This window comes from Plectropomus leopardus, chromosome 16, assembly GCF_026936395.1.
Source record: "Plectropomus leopardus strain MGB_pleo_1.0 chromosome 16, ASM2693639v1, whole genome shotgun sequence".
NCBI classification, from domain to species: Eukaryota; Metazoa; Chordata; class Actinopteri; order Perciformes; family Serranidae; genus Plectropomus; species Plectropomus leopardus.
The window spans coordinates 15756871-15776641 of record NC_142191.1 but is presented as its reverse complement, the minus strand read 5'-3'; the positions used below and the strand labels follow the sequence as shown (position 1 = coordinate 15776641).

General features: G+C 38.3%; 1 protein-coding gene across 1 annotated transcript in view; it reads left to right on the top strand.

The window, feature by feature from the left end:
- Positions 1-7181: 7181 nt before the first annotated feature.
- The window catches only part of LOC121955273 (pleckstrin homology domain-containing family G member 1), a 79728-nt gene continuing 67138 nt past the window's right edge, over positions 7182-19771 (top strand). Inside the window, exon 1 of the mRNA XM_088089650.1 lies at positions 7182-7394. Coding sequence (XP_087945776.1) covers positions 7304-7394 — 91 coding nt within the window. The 5' untranslated portion in view covers positions 7182-7303. The remainder of the gene's footprint in view (positions 7395-19771) is intronic.

Genomic DNA, 19771 nt, shown 5'->3' with positions numbered 1-19771 from the left:
AATCTTGTGCCCAGCTTATATAGCAAAAATGCAGCCATCACTGGCCCATAAAGAAGGACAAACTGTACAAAATGGATTTGTAAAACACGCTCTTAACATTATCTGATCATGTGATGCAGCTCATGTTGGCACCTGCCTACCAGCTGCTTCTATGCCCACCTTCTTTATTTTGATTCTCTTACGACTGCAGAGCCCAAAGAAAAGTGTTTCATTGTTAATCAGTGAACTCAAAAGAATAACAAAGTGTGAACTTGCGTTTCCTGAGGATTTTGTATGAGCCTGATGACAGTGATGACAGACCCACAGTAGTCTCTTCCTGTGCTGATTAGATAGCAACTTGCTGTCTTTCTGTCTCAGTGAGTGTGAAAAACACACATAGGGGACAGACGAGACTGGGCTCAGGCACTCATGAAGTCATCCTTTAACATGGACTTTATAGCTTGTAAGTCTGTTGTACAAATAATGCCCAGAATTAATACCTGTTAGAATTAAAGTGTAATGTGACAATGAGACAGTAATTCAGACAAAAGCACAAAGAATACTTTGTATAAAACTCACTGTGTAGATGTAACAGGGTGTGGAAGGACCAAATTACAGCACAACAGAGCAAGTGAATAGTTGGTAATGACCTTTATTTCTATGTTATGTTTTGGCAGGTTGAATGGAGCAAAGGTGAGAATAATCAGGTTGCAGGTAAGTAGGGACAGTTATCAGTTCATGGTGGAGCAGAGTTCATTGAGAGACTGGGGTGAGCTCACGTTCACAGGTGATAGTTCAAAGTTCGGGTGGGGAAATGGTGAACGGGGAGCGGACTGGCAGATGAATGTACCAGGTAACTTGCAGGAATACTTACAGCACAGAGCTTGTGGGAAAAGCTGGGACTCCAGAGAGGGGCAGGCAGGGCTCGTGGTCGAGGAGGAAGCAGAGTTGGCGTCAGGCAGGCAGAGGAGCAGACGAATTCAGTGGGAGCAGGAAGCGGGATTAATGAGAACAGGTGAGGATTCAAAGAACCATCAAAACAATAAACACCAGAGGCACTCACCCAGAAGAGATGTTTAGTGTGGTGGGAGGCTCTGAAGACGGCCGGAAGAATGACGATCTCTCTCGACCACAGGGACATAAAAGGGCTCCATTAGCTCACCTGGTAGAGTGGGCACCCCATGTACAGGGGTTTTGTCCTTGCCACAGTGGCCACGGGTTTGCCTGTGGCCCTTTGCTGCATGTTATCCCCTCTCTCTCCCTCTTTCACGCTCAATCTATCCTATTAAAAAAGACACACACACACAAAAATCTTTAAAAAAAAAACAACAAAAAATTACCTCACGTAAGTACTAACAGTCATAACTTCAACAAGCAGATGCAAAATTACTAAAAAATACACACAAAACAACAACAAAAAGCACCCAAAAGAGTTATAAAACAATCACAAGGAGACACTACACCAGAAAAAAATGCAATAAAAAGAGACACAAAAACACCGCACACTCTATGTGTCTTGCCCTTGTGTAGAAGTGATGGGGCCCTTTGCATATATGTTGTTTCATAACCCACCAATGCTTATGTTTGTGGTACATTTGACAACAAATAACTTTGAACTTTGATTTTGAGGAAATGCCTCTGTTAAATTCTATATCAAACTTCTGATTGTTAAAAAAAATATTGGTGAAAATGTAATCAAAATATTATATAAATACTAAGATTTGTCCCTCCATGTGAGTTTTGTTTTTGTTATTTCTGCCCTCCCTTGAATACTTGGTGTCCTATAACAGCAATGATAGAATCACTTTTTCCCAAAATATCTCAGTATATTTAGCATCTCACTGATGTTCTTAACGTACAAAAGCCCCCACTATTTTCCCACCACATCAGCATACATAATGCGGGTGCCACATGGGCAGTGATCAGAGATAGCATTACACACCCTCTGAGGCATTTCCTGTGGCGTTTCCTGCTTTCTTCACGACTTCATGTGCTAATGTCCATTAATCCTGGCAAACTCTCGACAGCTCTCTCTGTCTCAGGGTCTGATATCACAAAGGCTCTCTCTCTCTCACAGTCGTTGCTCTGAATTGAAAGCAGCAGACCGGGGGCTCCCAGTATTTCACAGCCGATGGTGGAGATAAGCTTTCTAGTGTGTGTAGGTGTACATGCACAGATTCTTGTGTGTGCATGTGTAAGAACACAAACAGTGCACTGCTCAGCCCGAGGGGAAAAACTGTCTGGGAAATTGTAAAACTGATGCCAAGCGGCACAAAATCTGTGTCAAAAACGTCGGAGTGCTCACAAACGGATGTACTGAGGCTAAAGACATGAGGGCATGAGCTTAGCACAGTGTTTGAGCCTGCAGTGCTTTTTTTCTGTATTGTTATGTCTGCAAGGCTTTATAAAGAGTTTTTTGAAGCCAACTTCATGTGTCATCTAATCATATCTAACGTACAGTTTCAGTCAAAGTCTATTCGATTTTTATTGTGCTGCCCTCATCTTTCTGTCAGTTACACCCTTTGTTTATGGGAGAGGAAAATCTTTTTTCTATTTTTGGATTCTCATTTGTCATAATGCCCTTTAACACCATAAACACAAGACATTTTTTATCGCTGGCATCATTTCAGCAGTCCTCGCCATATCTCCTCCTCAGTCTGTCACAGATAAGCTCACAGTTAACCATCTCGCCTTTCAGTATTAGGCCTACACGAGCCAGCTGAGTCACACACCAATAAAGTGATTGAAACTCTGAAAACATGCAAAGAAAACCAGCTGTAGGCTAATTGATGTTGGTTATGAACTGCAATTATTTAAATGTTCTTATCAGTTTTATGTCAACAACATACCAAACTAATTCACATGGCTGCATACTCATCTTCATTAAAATGTAACTAATATTCATGGGATCACAACAAGATGTGCTCCTGGAGTTTAAGCTTTAATAGTAACACGTTCACATTATTGTGCTGGTTATAATAAGAAAGCCATACAGAGACTTTAAAGCATTTCACTGGCACATAAAGCAGTGTTTTCTTCTTGTGTAAACCTGCTACTTTATTGCTGAACTTGCTAATTTCAGGTAGCTCAGGTATATGATGTACTTCCACTTATAACCACATCAACCAGTGACATAATGCATGGCGAGAACATAGCATCCTGTTACGCAACTTCTTGAAAACACAATTCTATTATTTTGCAAGAAGCAAAAAAAAACACTTAAAAATAAAGATGAAGACAACATTTGACACCATAAACAATAGCTAGTTGGACCAAAGTTCACCTAACTGAGAAAATAGATTTGTACAGTAACATGGACACTAGATTCACAAAAGTGTAAAAGTTACATTGACCCTTACGCCAGGAAAAAAACACCAGTCAAATATTAACATTTAGTCCCAAAAGAAAGTACAATACAGTACAATTAATCTAGCGAATGTAGGCCCAAGGTAACTAGAAATAAACAGTTACCTAGAATGTTGTATTAATGCCATTGGATGCAAAAGTAGTATACGCTCCAGAGTGCAGGATGAGTCATCAACATAAAAAAAAAAAAATCCAGGGAATTAAAAACTCTAAAATATAACAATGAATAGGCCTACCTACAAAACATCTTTCTTTGGTCATTGTTGGTCTAGATACTGATATAATGATAATGATCAGGGCAAAACTTGTGTTGATTGAAAAAAACAAAAACTTGAGCATCTGTTTTGATTTCATGGGAACTTTAACATCCAGTCATTCAGACAGAAATGGCAGCAAGTTCTGTACACAATATTCTTCAAAAAACAGTGACTACAAATGGATTACTGTAGCTGGAAATGACAAAACAGCTAATGTGCGCACGTTATCAGACATGCATAAACATTGTTAAACACAGGAAATATCTATTTTGAAGCCAGGAAGTCATTTTGTGTGTCTCACAGCCCTAGTCATCTGAGATAAATGCTTGTTTTCGAACAGCACATTATTTCCTGATGTTGCACAGCGCAACATAGCACAGCTGGGCACATTGTAAGGACACAACCATATTAAACTTATTTCATCAGAATATCCTTTATTTTGGAAAGCCGCACAGGAAATGCAGGATGCTCAAAGGTGGAATTCACCATCAAATGATTAACTCAAGCAGAAATGCTCATGTTAACAAAACAGCCAGATTAATATACTCATAGAAAAAGTATTTTTCAGGTGGTGTAGTCACCGCCTATAATAGTTTTCAGGCTGCTGAAGGTTCATGACCGCAACCTTCTTACTTGAACTCAAAACTATTTGGACTATGGGACTTCCACTTAACTGAAAATGGCCAGGCACGCCTCTACACGTATGGGGAAAAACAGTTATTAGCTGACTATAATTTCTTTCACTGGAGGACTAGACACTGACATGTTGAGAGGACAGCAGTGTTAACAGACAGCTTTGGTATTATTTGTCTATTCGGCTGCTACCTGAGGGGAAATACTTATCACTTTCAGGATTTCAGCGGTTTCATATGACAATGAAGTCATCTCGCTGTGAGAAAAATGATATTGTATGAAAAGGCTGCGGGGCCAAGCCTATCCCCAGTGGGACAGTCATTTAGGCTGGGACCATACCAGTGCCAAGACGTGACTCACCAGTCACCAGAAAAAGTGCAGCCAATAAGCCACAATATGAAGAAAGGGTCTTTTTTATATACAATATTATCAAGACAAAATGATATGGTTCTCTTGCAAACACAAGCTGCAAACTGTGGCTAACATCCTGTTTATCTCAGCATTTTTCAAGAAAATAAGATACATTGAAGTCGATAGGAAGGAGGGGCAGAGATATGAGGAACAGGTTCAGTGTCCTCCATCCCCATGGGCTCCTCACAATGGCCCAGTTTCCATTTAGTGATCTCAGACTCGTCCTGCCCCTGCACTGTTTTTGTGCCCTTATGCTATTAATAAAGACGAAGAAACTGAGTTTGGTTTTCAGTTTCTCTTTACATTCTGTTTGCATGCAGGGAGGTTACTGGAGTCAATTACAGGTATTGTAAATGTCAGCATAACAACAAAGAGGAGTAACGGTTGTCCAAGGAGGTAAAGCAACATGAACTCTGAAGGGGGTAGTCAAGTCAACATTAATTTTCGAGTGCTGCTTTCCGACACTTTTCACAAGCATTTAAACCTTTCAAATGTGAGCAAATTAATTAATTTCTTTCAAAAACATGGGAAAAAGACAATCAATGACTTGGAATAAAATGAAGGAGGTGACAAGAAAATGACCTGACAATTAGCTTAAAAAAGAGCGAGAAAATTAGAAAATTATTGAATAATTCGTGAAAAATCTTGAGAAAAAAATAATAATTATAATTGTATATTTATAATGGGGTTACAGGGAAAAATATTACTATTCTATAAATACTTTTTATTTTTTAGCACGTTTCAGGTCATTTCCTGTTTTTGTTCTTTTACCTTTTTGATAATTTCTGTAAATTATCAAAAAAATTTTTTTCTAATTGCTTGTAAATTTTTGGGTCATTTCTTTTTAAACTGCTCATACCATGTTTTTGATAGAAATCAAGTCAGTTTGCTCAGGTTTTCAGGGGTTAAATAAGTGGCAAACATTAATTTACGGGTACACTTCAAAAATTCAGATGGGTGACATTCAGTCCAATTTCTCTAATTTCATCATCATCATCATCATCATCATTATCATCATCATCATTGTAGTGTAATTTGGTCATATAATTTGACCTGACTGAAGAAATCATTACCTTATCTGGCAATCACTATTATATAACTGAGGAAAGTGTCTAAAACAAAGGGAGGATAAAGATATCAGTTCAAAAAGATCACATCTGGGAATGTAATGTTGGTCACTATAGGTTTCCATATTCTCCGAGCGCATGACGAGATTACATAACGGAAAATGTTTTGCACAGAATGTTGCACAGAGGTCAAACTGACATGACCTTTAACAATGTGACCTCAGCTACTGTTTGTAATTCTGAATGGACCTTCAGGGACTAATTTTCACACAAGTTGCTGAAACTCCCTTGAGCAAATTGTTGAAGAGAAAATTAAACCGTGAGGTTGAAAGTTTAGATCAACATGTTATGGGCTCGGTGCGGAGATGGTAGCATAAACAGGTTCTCTTATGTGTTGTTTGTGGGCTCTGAAAACATTTTGATTGGCATTTTTGAAGAGGGAATTCCACTCATAGCAGTATCTTTAAGTTGTTATCTTTGTGTCTGGACTTGTTTTCCAACACAAACTAGGATTCTGCAGTATTTATGGGAATAATGACATATGGTAAAAAATGAATAAAATATTGTAAAAACAAAATGTATTACATTAGATTTACCAAACAAAAGAAAAACACACTCATATTTTTGCATAGATTTATGATTTTTAATGTTATTTTCTTCTACAGAATTTTAGGACCTTAGGGCCAGAACACTAAGTAAGTTTAGTAATATTACAAAAATTCAAAGATCATGAACTATCACTTTAATTCACTCAGGTTTAATACATCAATTTTAAAAAGTGTCAAGCTTTTGGAAAATGATGCAATTTTTTTCCCCCTGAATCCTCTGACTGAATAAACCATAATGTTAGTATGCTTGTACCCCATCTATCTTTTTATATAGTTTTTGTTTTGTTTGGTTTTTAATTTGGTTTTTACCTGTGTGGTACTTTTTAACTAATATGTTGTATGTATATATATATATATATATATATATATATATATGTGTGTGTGTGTGTGTGTGTGTGTGTGTGTAGTAGTAGTAGTAGTAGTAGTAGCCAGGTCAAGCATGATTTCTGTCTAGATACATTTCTGTCAGGTTTTTTTTTTTTTTTTTTGTGCTTTGGCCACCACAAGGCGAGTGCCATCTAGTGAGGTAAAGTTTGTAAATTTGATTTTGGGGTGGACTCTCCCTTTAAAGCACTTACATCTGCCCCAACCTATTGTTTTGCAAATAAAGTTTGATTCAATTTAAATAAAAAATAAATAAATAAAAGTAATAATAATTTGTGCTTATTATAATTATAATTTGTGTTTGATTTAATTAAAAGAGCAAGAGCACATTAATGGACCTAAAAACTAGTAGGCCTATTTTTTTTTTATTTTTTTTTTGCGTCTATTGATCGCAACTTGAACCGTCTCAAATTCAAATTTGCGACGTCACTCACGTGAGGTGAGCCGTTTGACGATGACGCAATACCACAGGAACCTGTGCAGTGTGATTGAGGTTTTAGACAAACGAGGACACCGCGTTCGAGCTGGCAAACTTGCCAAGTGGGTTAACGTGAAAGCAGTTTAGTGAAGTGTGAAGGAGAACTTTTAGCTGCTTTTAATGAAGAAAGACTTGTCTCCAGCAGGAGGAGGAGGAGGGAGACGGAGATTTGCTCATGTGCTCTCTGCAAAGACATCTTGGACGAAAAAGAGTGAGTATAAATAACCTTATGTCGAGCCCTTTTTGCTGTGTCTAAAAAGAAAAAGGCCCACTGGCACAGTAGAAACACATGTTTTCGTGTTTTCAGGTGCAGGCCTACTTATGTGTTGTGTAGTGTTGTGTCGTGTATTGTTGCTCAGGTAGGGCGCGTGCTCGCAGCCTGCAGGCCAGACTGCAGAGCAGACAGATAACTGCTGACAGATGAATGCTGATAGGAGATAATAGGGAGATTGATGGTGGAACAGGTTGCATAAGAGGGGGAAATAATTAAGACCATGAGCCAGTCATATTGAAAATGTGTGTGATGGACAGAGAGGACATGGAGTTCTTCTGCTGTCAATAAGGTCATGTGATGAGACATGCTGAACTCTGACACTGACCCTGTTTGAAATTGATCTTACATAACTGGAGCATCAGCTCACAAAAGACCTGTTGGGCCAGAGATTGATGCTCTTCTCTGGACACGGTGGTGTGTCATGATTGTCAGTTTCAGATAAGCCAGGATTTTTTTTGTAACTTGGACAGACTTCAGGCTGTTATGCAACAGCAGCAGATGGAGGAATGAGGTAAAACTGAGCTGTGTTTTTGATATTCACAGGTGACTATCACACTTTAATCTTCACAAGTGGTGATTAATGCTGAACATCAACACAGAAAAACACGTATTAAGTTTGAGCCTTTTTTGATTGACAAGGCCCTTTTGCAACCATAACATCCGCTCCTGCTGTTACATCCTGAGTTAAATGAAAAGATTGACATTTTGGCTGATTCGCTTATTTGTTTTCTTGCAGAGTTGGTTGAGACGATCGAGATCACTCTCATGTCTTTACACCAGACATGTAGGGGGGGGGCATATCCTTTCAGTATTTAGAACATGTGCATTTGTCCCTCCAATAAAAAACATGAAAGTAGCAGGAGGCTTTTATTTAGAAAAAAGACGAAACAAAGGAAGTATAAAGAATATTCAACTCATTAACTTTTATTCAGTAAATTGTTGCATTGTTGTTTTTTAGGTAAAGTGCTGCACATTTCTGTGGTATTTAAAATAGGATTTGGTTTCTGAAAAATGTGATTAATAAATTCAAATGACTCTTATATGCAATTTTTGTGGGGAAATGTTTAAACTTATAGATCAAATTGTACTCAATTTTAACCCTGTCCCTGTGTTTTCTTAAATTTTGACTTGCCAACTATTCTAAGTCGAGATGTCCGTTTTAACATCAGGGAAATTAGTTTCAGGAACATCCCTAGTAAAATGAGGAATTGTTCGTTTTTTACACTTACATTTTTGTATGGAATAGAAAACTAACTCATATTTACCGTACAGACTTATATCAATCATATTTAGCTCTAATGGCTAACCAGTCCTTTATATTATAAACCTTATTTAGCAAAGATCGTTTTTTGTGCAGTATAGTCATATCAACATTGAAAAATTGATTAGATCATCTTTAAATGTTAAATGTCCCTGACCAGAGAGGAGACAGTTAGATGGCAGTTTCCTCCCTCACAGTTAAAGGAAGGATGGCAGGTGTTCTTCCCGCCTCTAAATCTCGTGAGAATGTAATCTGAGATTGGACGACCTTAGCACCTTCGCCCCCCGGTGTGCCACCCTGTAACGGTAAACCCAGGACAGACCAGACCCTCTCCTCTCATGTCCCGTCAGTAGTTTGGTCTTAGTGATTTACTGTCTTCCGCTAGTCTCCTCAATGACAGTGTGGCTCTGGGTTTCTAAAACCATTTAATTATGTTCCCTCCTCCTATTATGGTTTTGGGCTGTCCAAGATGAAAGATGGCCAAGGTGAAAGAAGCGTGGTGATATCTTTGGTTGTGACTCTGAAACGAGGGTCCTACATTGTACAGTTAGAGAGGTTCAAGGATGGTCGACATTGTCACAGTCTTGCGATTAAAAACAGTCAGGGATAAAATAAAAAAGTGTCAGAAATTTGGGAGAAGCATCTTGCTGTGTGACGGCTGTTGTGACCTACTTCTACTAACCAGCCAATAGAAATGCAGCATTAAATGACTCCCTGATCAGCCCGACTACTGAAGGCGAAATGCTCATTGTAAATTTGGCATGCTAGGTTATCTTCTTTTCACCAGCCACGACTGCGTCCACATACTCCTCCTTTTCTTCAGACTTTTTTGACACACAAAAATGCGACTATAGAAAGGACTTGATTCGTTTGTTTCCATTTACATTTACAACACTACAGCGGCATAGATGCACGACACACAGTGATGATGTTTTCTTTATGTATTGTGTATTGACGTCGATGGACGTATGTTGTAGCCTGCAATTTGTGTTGTCATCATATAGTCTGCATACATCAGACTTGATGTCGTTCCCAAGTTTTGTAGATCCATGTGGCACAGTGTAGCCAGCACTAAACTAATGAGATTGCTAAAATCTCAGTCTGTTAGAGGCTTAACTTTGCATCAGGTACCATGGTAAAACTATATTTTTTAAATTCGCAAATGTTAGTATGCTGATACCTTAACCTAATACGATAAACATTTTACCTGCTAAACGTCAGCATAGCCCAAAGTACAGTCTCATCTGGCCCACAGAATATTAACCAGTTCAGAAAATGTGAGGAGGAACACACCATAAACAATTGAGATAGAAATAATTTAATTAGGAACGATTTACCGATCACATTTATGTTCATGTGCATACCACTAAAGATGCTCTAGATCCATCTGTCAGCTTATTATAAGCAAGTAGCAGTGATACATTAAGAAGTGACAAAGCAGCATCCGAGTAAGTTATTGATAACGTACTGAAATATTGCATGCATGCAATAGTCAACCTTTCACTTTCTCCTTTCTTGTCTCAAACACACACTTTCACTTTATTTATTTATTTATTTATTTATCTGAAAGGCGGCCCCTATAGTGTCTGCAAAAATTCTGTCCCTTGGACGATGGTAGTTGATGATTCATACTGTACACAAATATTTTGTGACAAGATCTTTCCATGTAATCATGATATCAGTTCTGCATAAAGTCAGAAGGGACAGGTGTCCTCGTGTGTCATTGCTCAAACAGCCATTGGCCAACCTACTGTACTCATCTTTGTCACATGGAAACAAACTCGTAGAAGTGACGGCTGGTCAAGTTTATAAAGAGCTGCAGCTGTCAGGTCGCTTTCTCTCTCTATCACCTGATTGATGTTTTTACTGGAGGTCTTTCAGCCGGATGGCTCCACAGGATGTCTTTGGTCCCGTGCTGTATCATGTTTCTCTCCCTTGAAGATGATCTTAAATCACTCCGCAACCTGCCCTGTTTATACTGAGGTCCAGGTGTTGTGTGTGCGGGTGTACGACACTCGTGTGTTTGATATTGATGGTTTATAGGAAAAACAGTGAAGTGTGTGTAAATGTATGCTGTATTTAATCATTACATACCTGCTATCCCGATGTCCAGTGTTATCCAACACTTTTATCTCTGCTCTGCCTAAAGCAGTTCCAGATAGCGTGCAGAGTTCAAACGCAGCGCATGCGGAAGAGACCCAACTGTGCTCCCATATGTGGCATGATACATATCTTGAGTATAATATATGACAAGAGCAGTTGCAGTACCTTTTGGGAGTGTGATACATCAGTAACAAAGAGTAGAAGGAAAGTTCACCAGACAGTGAATGAAATGAATGGTTGAATTAATTTTAGAGACAAACTGAGAACAAACTATTTTCTCTGTTGTTCTGTATCAGCTCTTCTGTGTCAGTCCACAGCTGTGTGAATTGTAGTAGCAATATGAATTAGGGGTCAACCAATACTGATTATTAGTACTTAATGAGACCGATAACTGATATATGGATGCGTTTACAATAAAAATGATAATATGTATGTCAAAATTTAGAATTTGGAATAAAACAAGCTCCAACACAAAAGTGTGTTTAAATACCTTTAGCAAACCTTTCAACATCATATACTGTAGGTTCCCTCCAACGTGTTTTATAAAGTGCAGTGAAAATTTGAATAAAAATGAATGAATGAAAATAGCTCCCTGAGGTTCCTCTCATGCTGACTCTTTCTTTGCATGTATTACAGACTGCCTTCCCTGGTGTTGGATAAGTGTAATATACACGCTTTTTCATTAAATCATTTTATTGGTGATTATTAAAATAAAATGCTAATACAGATAATTGGCAAAATGCCAAATTTTTGCCCTGATAATCGGCCAGGCCAATAATCTGGTGACCCCTAATATGAAGGCAGGTTGATGATGGGATTTGCTGAATCTCCGTTTTCTACTTAGGGCTACCCTCTGTTAGTGTTTTCGAAACCCTCCCTGATAAACTGTTGGTGTTGAGAGATGTGATATCCCTCCGTTTTCCTAATCTCTGCTTGAGGCTGGAGCTGAGCTCTCTTTGCCCGCAGGAGGAGGGCAGTAAGTCTTTGTGCGGGGGGTCATGATCTTTCACCTGCTGCTGGCTGTCCCTCCTGCCGGGAGGTCACATGTAGGAGCTGAGGCGTGAAGGAGTTGACAAGAAAGGGGGGGCAAAGGAGGATGGGAAAAGAGGGAGAGGGAGAAGTTACAGAATTAGTTATAGTTAGTTACTTTAACAGTCTTATTTCTGTGCTGTTTTACTTGAAACACTCTCTCATAGAGCTCAAAGCAGTGATCTATGAGTGTCTGTAGGAAAGAGGTAGGAAACAGAGTAACCTGCAATATAATACTATCATGATACGTTTCCTATGATAAAAACTGTATTATGATACAGCAATTCTGTGATAGAGTGCAAGACAATCATTTACAATACGTCACAATGCCTGTGTGACTGATAATAAAAAAATACCCCTAAAAAGACAAAAATCAGGAATTATGTATTTATGCATGGCATTGTGGAGTCTGTTGCACAGAATTTGACAACAGGGGTGAAGTCTGTACATAAGGCAGCAAAACTCAATCACGATTATCTTTGGTCGATGTTGAGATAATTTTTTAACATAATTGGTCATTGACTTTGGCAACATGATTTTTATTTTTAAACAGTGAATCTTCATGAAATTTAAATACAATTTACCTGTAAGTGATACTCTACTGGCATATTGTAATAAGAAATTGCACAAATGTCAGACGTGTAATGTTATTGCCTATAATAAGACTCTGACCTCTTCATATTCCTGAACAGTGTGTGCTCATTTACAAAGAGCACTTAACATATGCTCCAATTTTGTGTTTTCTGTTACTGAAGTCAGGTACGTTATTTGTGAGTTTAGTCAGATATCTGCAGCGATTAACACACTGTAGCAATAGTTATTATTACTTTGGCACTGGAGAGGGAGGCTGTCTGAATGTTGTGGGGAGATGGACTCGCCTTCTAGTCTGTTTTTGTCTTGTTTTGCTTATCAGCACATTTGGGCGATGGCCTTGCAAATGAAATGTTAGCAGCCATCCTGAGTGCTCCGCAACATGATGTGATGAGAGCTCAAAAGGCTGCACCTGCAGTGGCAGCGGGTTATCTTTAGAAATAAAGTCCCGAAGGGGTCTATAAAGTCACTTAATTTAACTGAAAACGTCACCAAGTTGGCAACACTAAGCCCACTGCTGCAAAGGAAAGGGATGTGCTGGATTTATGATAGAAGACAAAACGAGAGCCTCATTGCAAAACGTAAGGTGGCACAATAACTATTTTATCTTTATCTTGCATGTCATGGAGTCTTTATTGCTTTTGTTTGTTCCTGTGCTGTAAAAGCCCAAGTGGACCCAGTCTTTCAAACTGAAAAATGTTGGCGTCTCTATGATTTGTTTTTCTCTGGTTTCTGACACTGTCCACAATTTCCCTCTTGTGAGTTTATTCTTTACTGCAAGTTAGTTAACTTCCACTCATTTTACCCTCATTCATTTGATAAGTGTCACCTAGAATAGTTATGGAGTTGTGACTCTAGGGATGCAAGGTATTTGATTTTTTGCAGATATCTGATATGCCGATATAAAAAAAACTCTTTGGCCAGTAACCAATCCTCTTTTTGTCTCCACCTAATTTTAGCGATCATCAAGTCTCTTCTGTATTGGAATTAGCATCATATTATACATACTCTTATCGTGATGACTTACCAGTAGATGGAGACAAGAAATACAAGTCTTTGCAGTGAAAGTAATATTCATTTATTGTGCAAAATAAGAAAAATACTTCAACTTAGGGTTGATGTTTTGCACATTTTCACTTTGTCAATAAAAAAAAATAGTTTGTGATATTGGCAGATATTAGTATTTTGTTGATTCAAATATTTTATCTTAAAGCCAGTAACAGCTGATACCGATGACATGCCGATATTATTGTGCATCTCAGAGTAACTTTGTTAAAAACACCTCTATGCTTTAATAAAATAAACCATAATGTATCAAAAGAGGAAGTATCATGACACATTGCCATATTTATTTTGTCCCACCTCTAGTGTAGGGTTATCAACAGTGCTGTGATACCAGTTCTCCCCTCTGGTTTTGACTGGCAGCTTGGCGCATGCCATTGGTGGGGATCCTCTTCAGTCCAAAACTAACAGTTTTCCTGATGTTGATAAGTGCTTCTCGGAGGAAATCATGCTTCAGCAGAAGGGGCCCTGATGCTGAAAAAATAGAATAGTAGCAAAGATTCGAGGAACTATTGGCTGCTGCATCTACATGCACTGTTGTCGTCATAACAAAGGGTTTAAAGGGTTAAGTTGAGTCTACATAGAAATGACAGCATTAATACTGGTACTGCCGCTTCTATTAGAGATTAAAATACATGTCATTTTCTTGCTGCCTGCCGTGAGATGAGATGCAAATAATACCGCCGATCAGGGCGGACATGCAAAGCGTGCCCTTTCACATGCAAAGCTTCATGGCAGCCAGACAAGGTGCAGCCTGGCATCATAGAAGTGTAAAGATGTAGTCGTGCAGAGTTTCAGCATCATCCTGGTTAAATTCAGTAATCTGTTACGAGGTTTCGGGTAGGTTCTGATCATCTCTGCATGTTTATGTTTTAATAATGTTGCCTTGATGGCTGCGCTGCTGTGACGGCTGCTTCCTGTTATAATTTTCAGAAATCACAGTTTGTCACTACTTGTGTGTTTCTGTGGGCATGCATGACAGAGGACAAAAGGCTGATGTTGATACCGCCATGTGTTTCCTGTTATATTTTCAGGCGTTTGTGTGTGTGTGTGTGTGTGTGTGTGTGTGTGTGTGTGTGTGTGTGTGTGTGTGTGTGTGTGCGCGCAGGTTTGTGGTTGTGTCTCCAGGTCCAGCCCATGTTTCCATGGCCCAGACTGGAGCAGCAGACGGACATGCAGAGACCTGCTCCGTGCTGCACAGGGATATTTTTGGACTGTTGTGTTACTGTGAGACAGGCTGTTTGATGAACCTTCCTTTCAAAACCCATTTTTTTTCAGGTTTTGGACACTGGATTGTCTATATATCACTAGGCTGATGATTTCTATTCATCGAGTATTAGCATTATTGTAGTGCTCTCTGATATTATCAAAGTAACCATGTGGTTATTACCAACACCTGCAAGGAACTAGTTCGCTGCAGTCATGACATTAGAGGATAAACAATTTTCTCGGAGTGAAAAAGGAGACTGTCCTCTGTCAAGACTTGATCTTGATGTAAATCTAACCAGGCCTCCTTACCTTCAGGCTAAATACAGATAACCCACATAGGGAACCTTGACCTGACTTACTCACTCTCTCTCTCTCTGTCTCTCTCTCTCTAACACACACACACACACACACACACACACACACACACACACACACACACAGAATCATCAAATGAACTTGCCTAGTATATCCTGACGTGACCATGTAAACAGAAACAGGCAGAAGTTTAGTGTCATAGAGGAGTCATTACTTATTTATCAACTAAAGCAGGATGCAGAAGAGCAGTGTGCATGTAGACTGATTTTTTTCTTAATTTCTACTTGTTTGTTATTTTTCTTTCTCTAAGTTGTGTTTTTTTTTCTATAACTACTACAAAGTGTAACTGTCTTTATTGGCAATTAATCTGTAGATTGTTTTCATGATTATTTAATTGATCATTGTTTAGTCTGTAAGATGTCAAAAAATATTGTGAAAAATGTAATTACAAGTTCCCACAGCCCAATATGACATCTTCAGATTACTTATGTTATCCAACCAGCAGTCCAAACACCAAAGGCCTCTTTGTTTATTATCGTAAATGACAAAGAAAAGCAGCAGATTCTCACATTTAAGAAGCTGGAACTGACTATCAATATAGTTTGTGCTTCATTTTCTTTTGATTAGTCAGTTATCGCAGCTCTACTACTAAACTTGAGGCACGCACTACTTTCTGTGGAACAGCAAGGAGTTTTTTAAATCTACTGTTGCTCATACGCAGTGCTTATAAACTGAAAAACATCATGTAAAAAGACTCATAAGTCTGCTTAAAAAAGTTAAACTTAGACATCTTCGTGCAGCCGATGGTGCTTAAATTGGTAGCATTTAAATTTGATGTCATTTTCTGGCTCAGTGCAGAAATGACTCAGGCTGTCCCAGGTTTTTAGGTTTGTGCTGGTATGTGTGTGTTGTGGTTGTGTGTCTATGTTTGTGTGTGTCTAGTTTGAATTAGTGAAAATGGCCCAGATGACTTGAGACATTTGGATCACTTGTGGCACAAAAGATTCATACCTAGCTGTCAAAGGAGCACATATGAAACCTGTTGATTAAATATACACACTTTGTGCATCCACTTCAGATGTGAAATGAAGCGAGTGTGGGCGTCTGTAGGTTCAGTATGTAACAACCCATCCCGTCCATCTGATAACACGCTGGTGTCTGCATTTGTTCAGCAGGGAATAAAAGCATTCCAGCAGACATACCTATAGGCTGCATGTGTGTTCTTAAGCTTTTTCTATACGACTAACCACCACTTAAAGTACTTTAGAGATCTGCTGTAAAAACATGTTTCATGTAATTACAAGGTTTGTGACGAAGACAGGGAAAGTTTGGCTTGCTGACATTTCAAATGGTAACCTTAGAAAATATTTTAATGCATGCTTTCAAATAGCTTTTATTACCCCCTTGGTCAAACAAGAGCTGTTCTTAAGACAGAGATTACCAACATTGTAGAGTTACATAGAATTAAATTAAATTAAGTGCCACTCTGCAAAGATTTATTTATTTTTATAAATTACAATGCAGATTTACTGCTTACCACTCAAGCATGAAATGCACAATGTCAGTGTGTACAAAAGTTGTAACAAAATTGCAGTGTAATTATACCTGTGTGTTTGCCTGCATATTCCCACATTTTTTAAAACTATTTTTTAACATCCCAGCACCTCTCAGTATTCTTTTTGCACTTTTTTGTTATACTGAAAGCACATGTGGTTAATCTGAAAATTAAAAAAAATGGATTGTGCAGGGATTTTAACCACTAGCAATAGTTTGTGTGTGCCAGCTTTTAAGTGTCTTTGCCTGTGCACTTGCCTCTCCCAGCTCACTGCTCCCTGCAGGTTGTGGCCATGTAAACGAAAGGCTAAGAGGTCGGAGGTCAGGGGCAGGGTGAGACTGAAATACTCCTGCTCTGAATGCAGCAGAAAGGAATCCTAATAGTAGTGGCTATATATGGGAGTGCAGGTCAGTTATTGTACGGTGTCTGTAGACGCTATCACTGTCCGCTGAGGCTCTGCAAACACGAATGTGTTTTTGCTAAGTGTGTCTCAATTCTGTACAGTGGAGAGTTAATTCTGCTTAATAAGGTTATGTAAACACACCTGCTTATCAAGTGGCTATATGAAGCACTTTGTCCTTTTTGTGTGTGTGTGTGTGTGTGTGTGTGTGTGTGTGTGTGTGTTCCTCCTGTCTGCCTTAGCCTGCTGTTGGTTCAAAGTTCAGTTTATTCATCCATAAAAGTATGGACATCCGTCTTCCATTCTAAGTAGCAAACATTCATTACAGAACATAACATAGATTAAAAACAACATACAATATATGTATTTCACAAATATTTTCTGTACTGATATCATATACCGTGTGTTCTTACTTCATATCTAAATGTTGTGATGATGTTAGTATAACATTACTTGGGAAGGATGCAAGCAGTTCATATTTTCTTTTTTTTATTTTCTGTAGCACATGAGTAAATGCACTTTCAAAAAATCGTGGAGCAGCAGGCGATGTAGAACTGCCCTGTGATGTGAAAAAAAGGAGGGCTCATAAGATAGCACTTTTACTTTTTTTGACATTGAGGGTGAAGCTCACTTGTAAGATTTGTTGTGTTTTGCATTCTCAAAAATAAGGAAAACAATGCAGTGATGTGCCAGTAAGTTCAGTCTTGTGAAGAAGATTGTTGTAGTGTCTTGGATCCTTCTTCGTATGTCCTTTGCCTCCAACATTAAAGATACTAACAAAATGTGGTTAATGGTGTAACTTTAAGTAAATTCTTGGAGAAAGTTGTAGGCAGTGGTAAACAGAGTTCTTGAAAACCATACTTGAGAAAACCAGAAAATGACTCTGGTAGAGGTTAAACTCACCTATTAGACTATTACTTGAGTAAAAGTCTTTAAGAGTCTGATATTTACTGTACTTAATTATCAAAAACAATTTTACGACATCAAATATACTTACCAATTGAATGCAAAAGTACAAGTAAAAGCTGTTGTAAAAAAAGCAGTCGGAATTTAAAAAATTATTAAATCATTTTTTTCTTAACATTTACACCACCTTTAAAATGGAGCGTAGTTTAGTCATTTTAGTTATTTCAATGATACAAATTCAAATATTTGGTTCCAAACAATATACAAAAAATCATATCTATTATAAACTCATTCATAAAAACATTAAAAGACAACACAGCTGCTCTTACATAACTAAAATTCCTATATAGAACATGTGCATTGGTCCCCACCAGTATAAAAATGAAATTAGCAGACCTTTATTTTGACAGAATCCATTTCCACAATAAATTGATGCAGAAAACGCATAAATTGGTGCATAAAAATTCCCTAGAATGCATGAATTAAATGTTTGACGCTCAGTTTTCTGGCAGAGGATCTCAGAATCTCCAGTTTTATATGTGTTGCCCCTAATGTGGAAATGCAACCTACACTTTTGCAATAGCTGTTCTTCTCGTGTGATAAAGCTGCTTCATGCCAAGTTCCCAAGCTCCATATTGAGCTCTGACCCTCATGGTTTTTTTGTTTTTTTTTTACTCGCTTCATCATGTCGCTTAGTGAAACAGTCCTGTAATGATCCATTGGATGTTTCCTATTGGGAAGGGAGGAGGGAGAAGAAACAGAGGAGTGCCAGGATGGGTGAGGGGTCACTAGCTCACCATAACCAGCAAATGTCCCATGACAACCAGTGGCATTTTTATGCCAGACAGGCGGATTCCTTGCTAAGTTTATCAGGTTGGTGAAGTGGGAAACTATGTGGAGTTTAATGTTGCGGTGGAAAAGAAATTCCTCTGTAGTTTTATTTAGATATCTCTTCAACCCCACATTGACAGTGGGAATCTGTTGATAAAGTGCGAGGGCGAGGAGGTTAAAAAGAGTGACCCCCTGAGATCTGTGGCTGGCCCTTCAGTCCCTGCACAATACACAGTGTGGAATGAAATGATTTATTGTTTTACTGTAGTTTCCATTTTTCTTATTTTTCTTTTCAGTATCTCGGTTGCACAATGTTATTTTTATTCTTCCATGTTGCCGTTCATGGTTTTGTGTTGTCCCTCGTCCTGTCTGTCCATACGTACATGCATATGTTAGTTTGTCTCATTATCATGAATGTGATACCTCAAGAACGGCTCAAGGGATTTTCTTTAAATTTGGCACAAATTCCACTGGGACTAAATAATGAACTGATGAGATTTTGGCGGTCGAAGGTCAAGGTAACTGTGACCTTGTTTGTCTAATTCTCGTGAACGCAATATCTCAAGAACGTCTTGAGGAAATTTTCTCAACTTTGGCACAAATGTTCAAGTGGACTTAAGAATAAACTGATTAGAATTTGTTGATTGAGGGTCAGAGGTCAAGATCGCTATGACATCAAAAAAACATTTCTTTGGCCGAAAGTCAAGAGTACATACAGTAATTATCACAAAATTTCACACAAGTGTCTCATAAGATAAAATGATGAAGTGATGACATGATATATATGTCCAAGAGGTTATCAGTCCATTTCACTGTGGCATTATAATGTTTTGAAAAAACACTTTCCTGGCAATTATTCAATGTCATAACTCAGGAACAGAAGGAGATACATTTGGTCAGATACAGATTTGGTGACACTTATCATGGGTGTCCATCTTGAAACTGTACTGATTGTATAGATCTTTTGTGCTGCTGGGTTGAAGATGTGTTTTGAAACAATAACAATAATTCTAGTTTAAATTATGAAATAATCAATTAATTCCCTTTGTGTT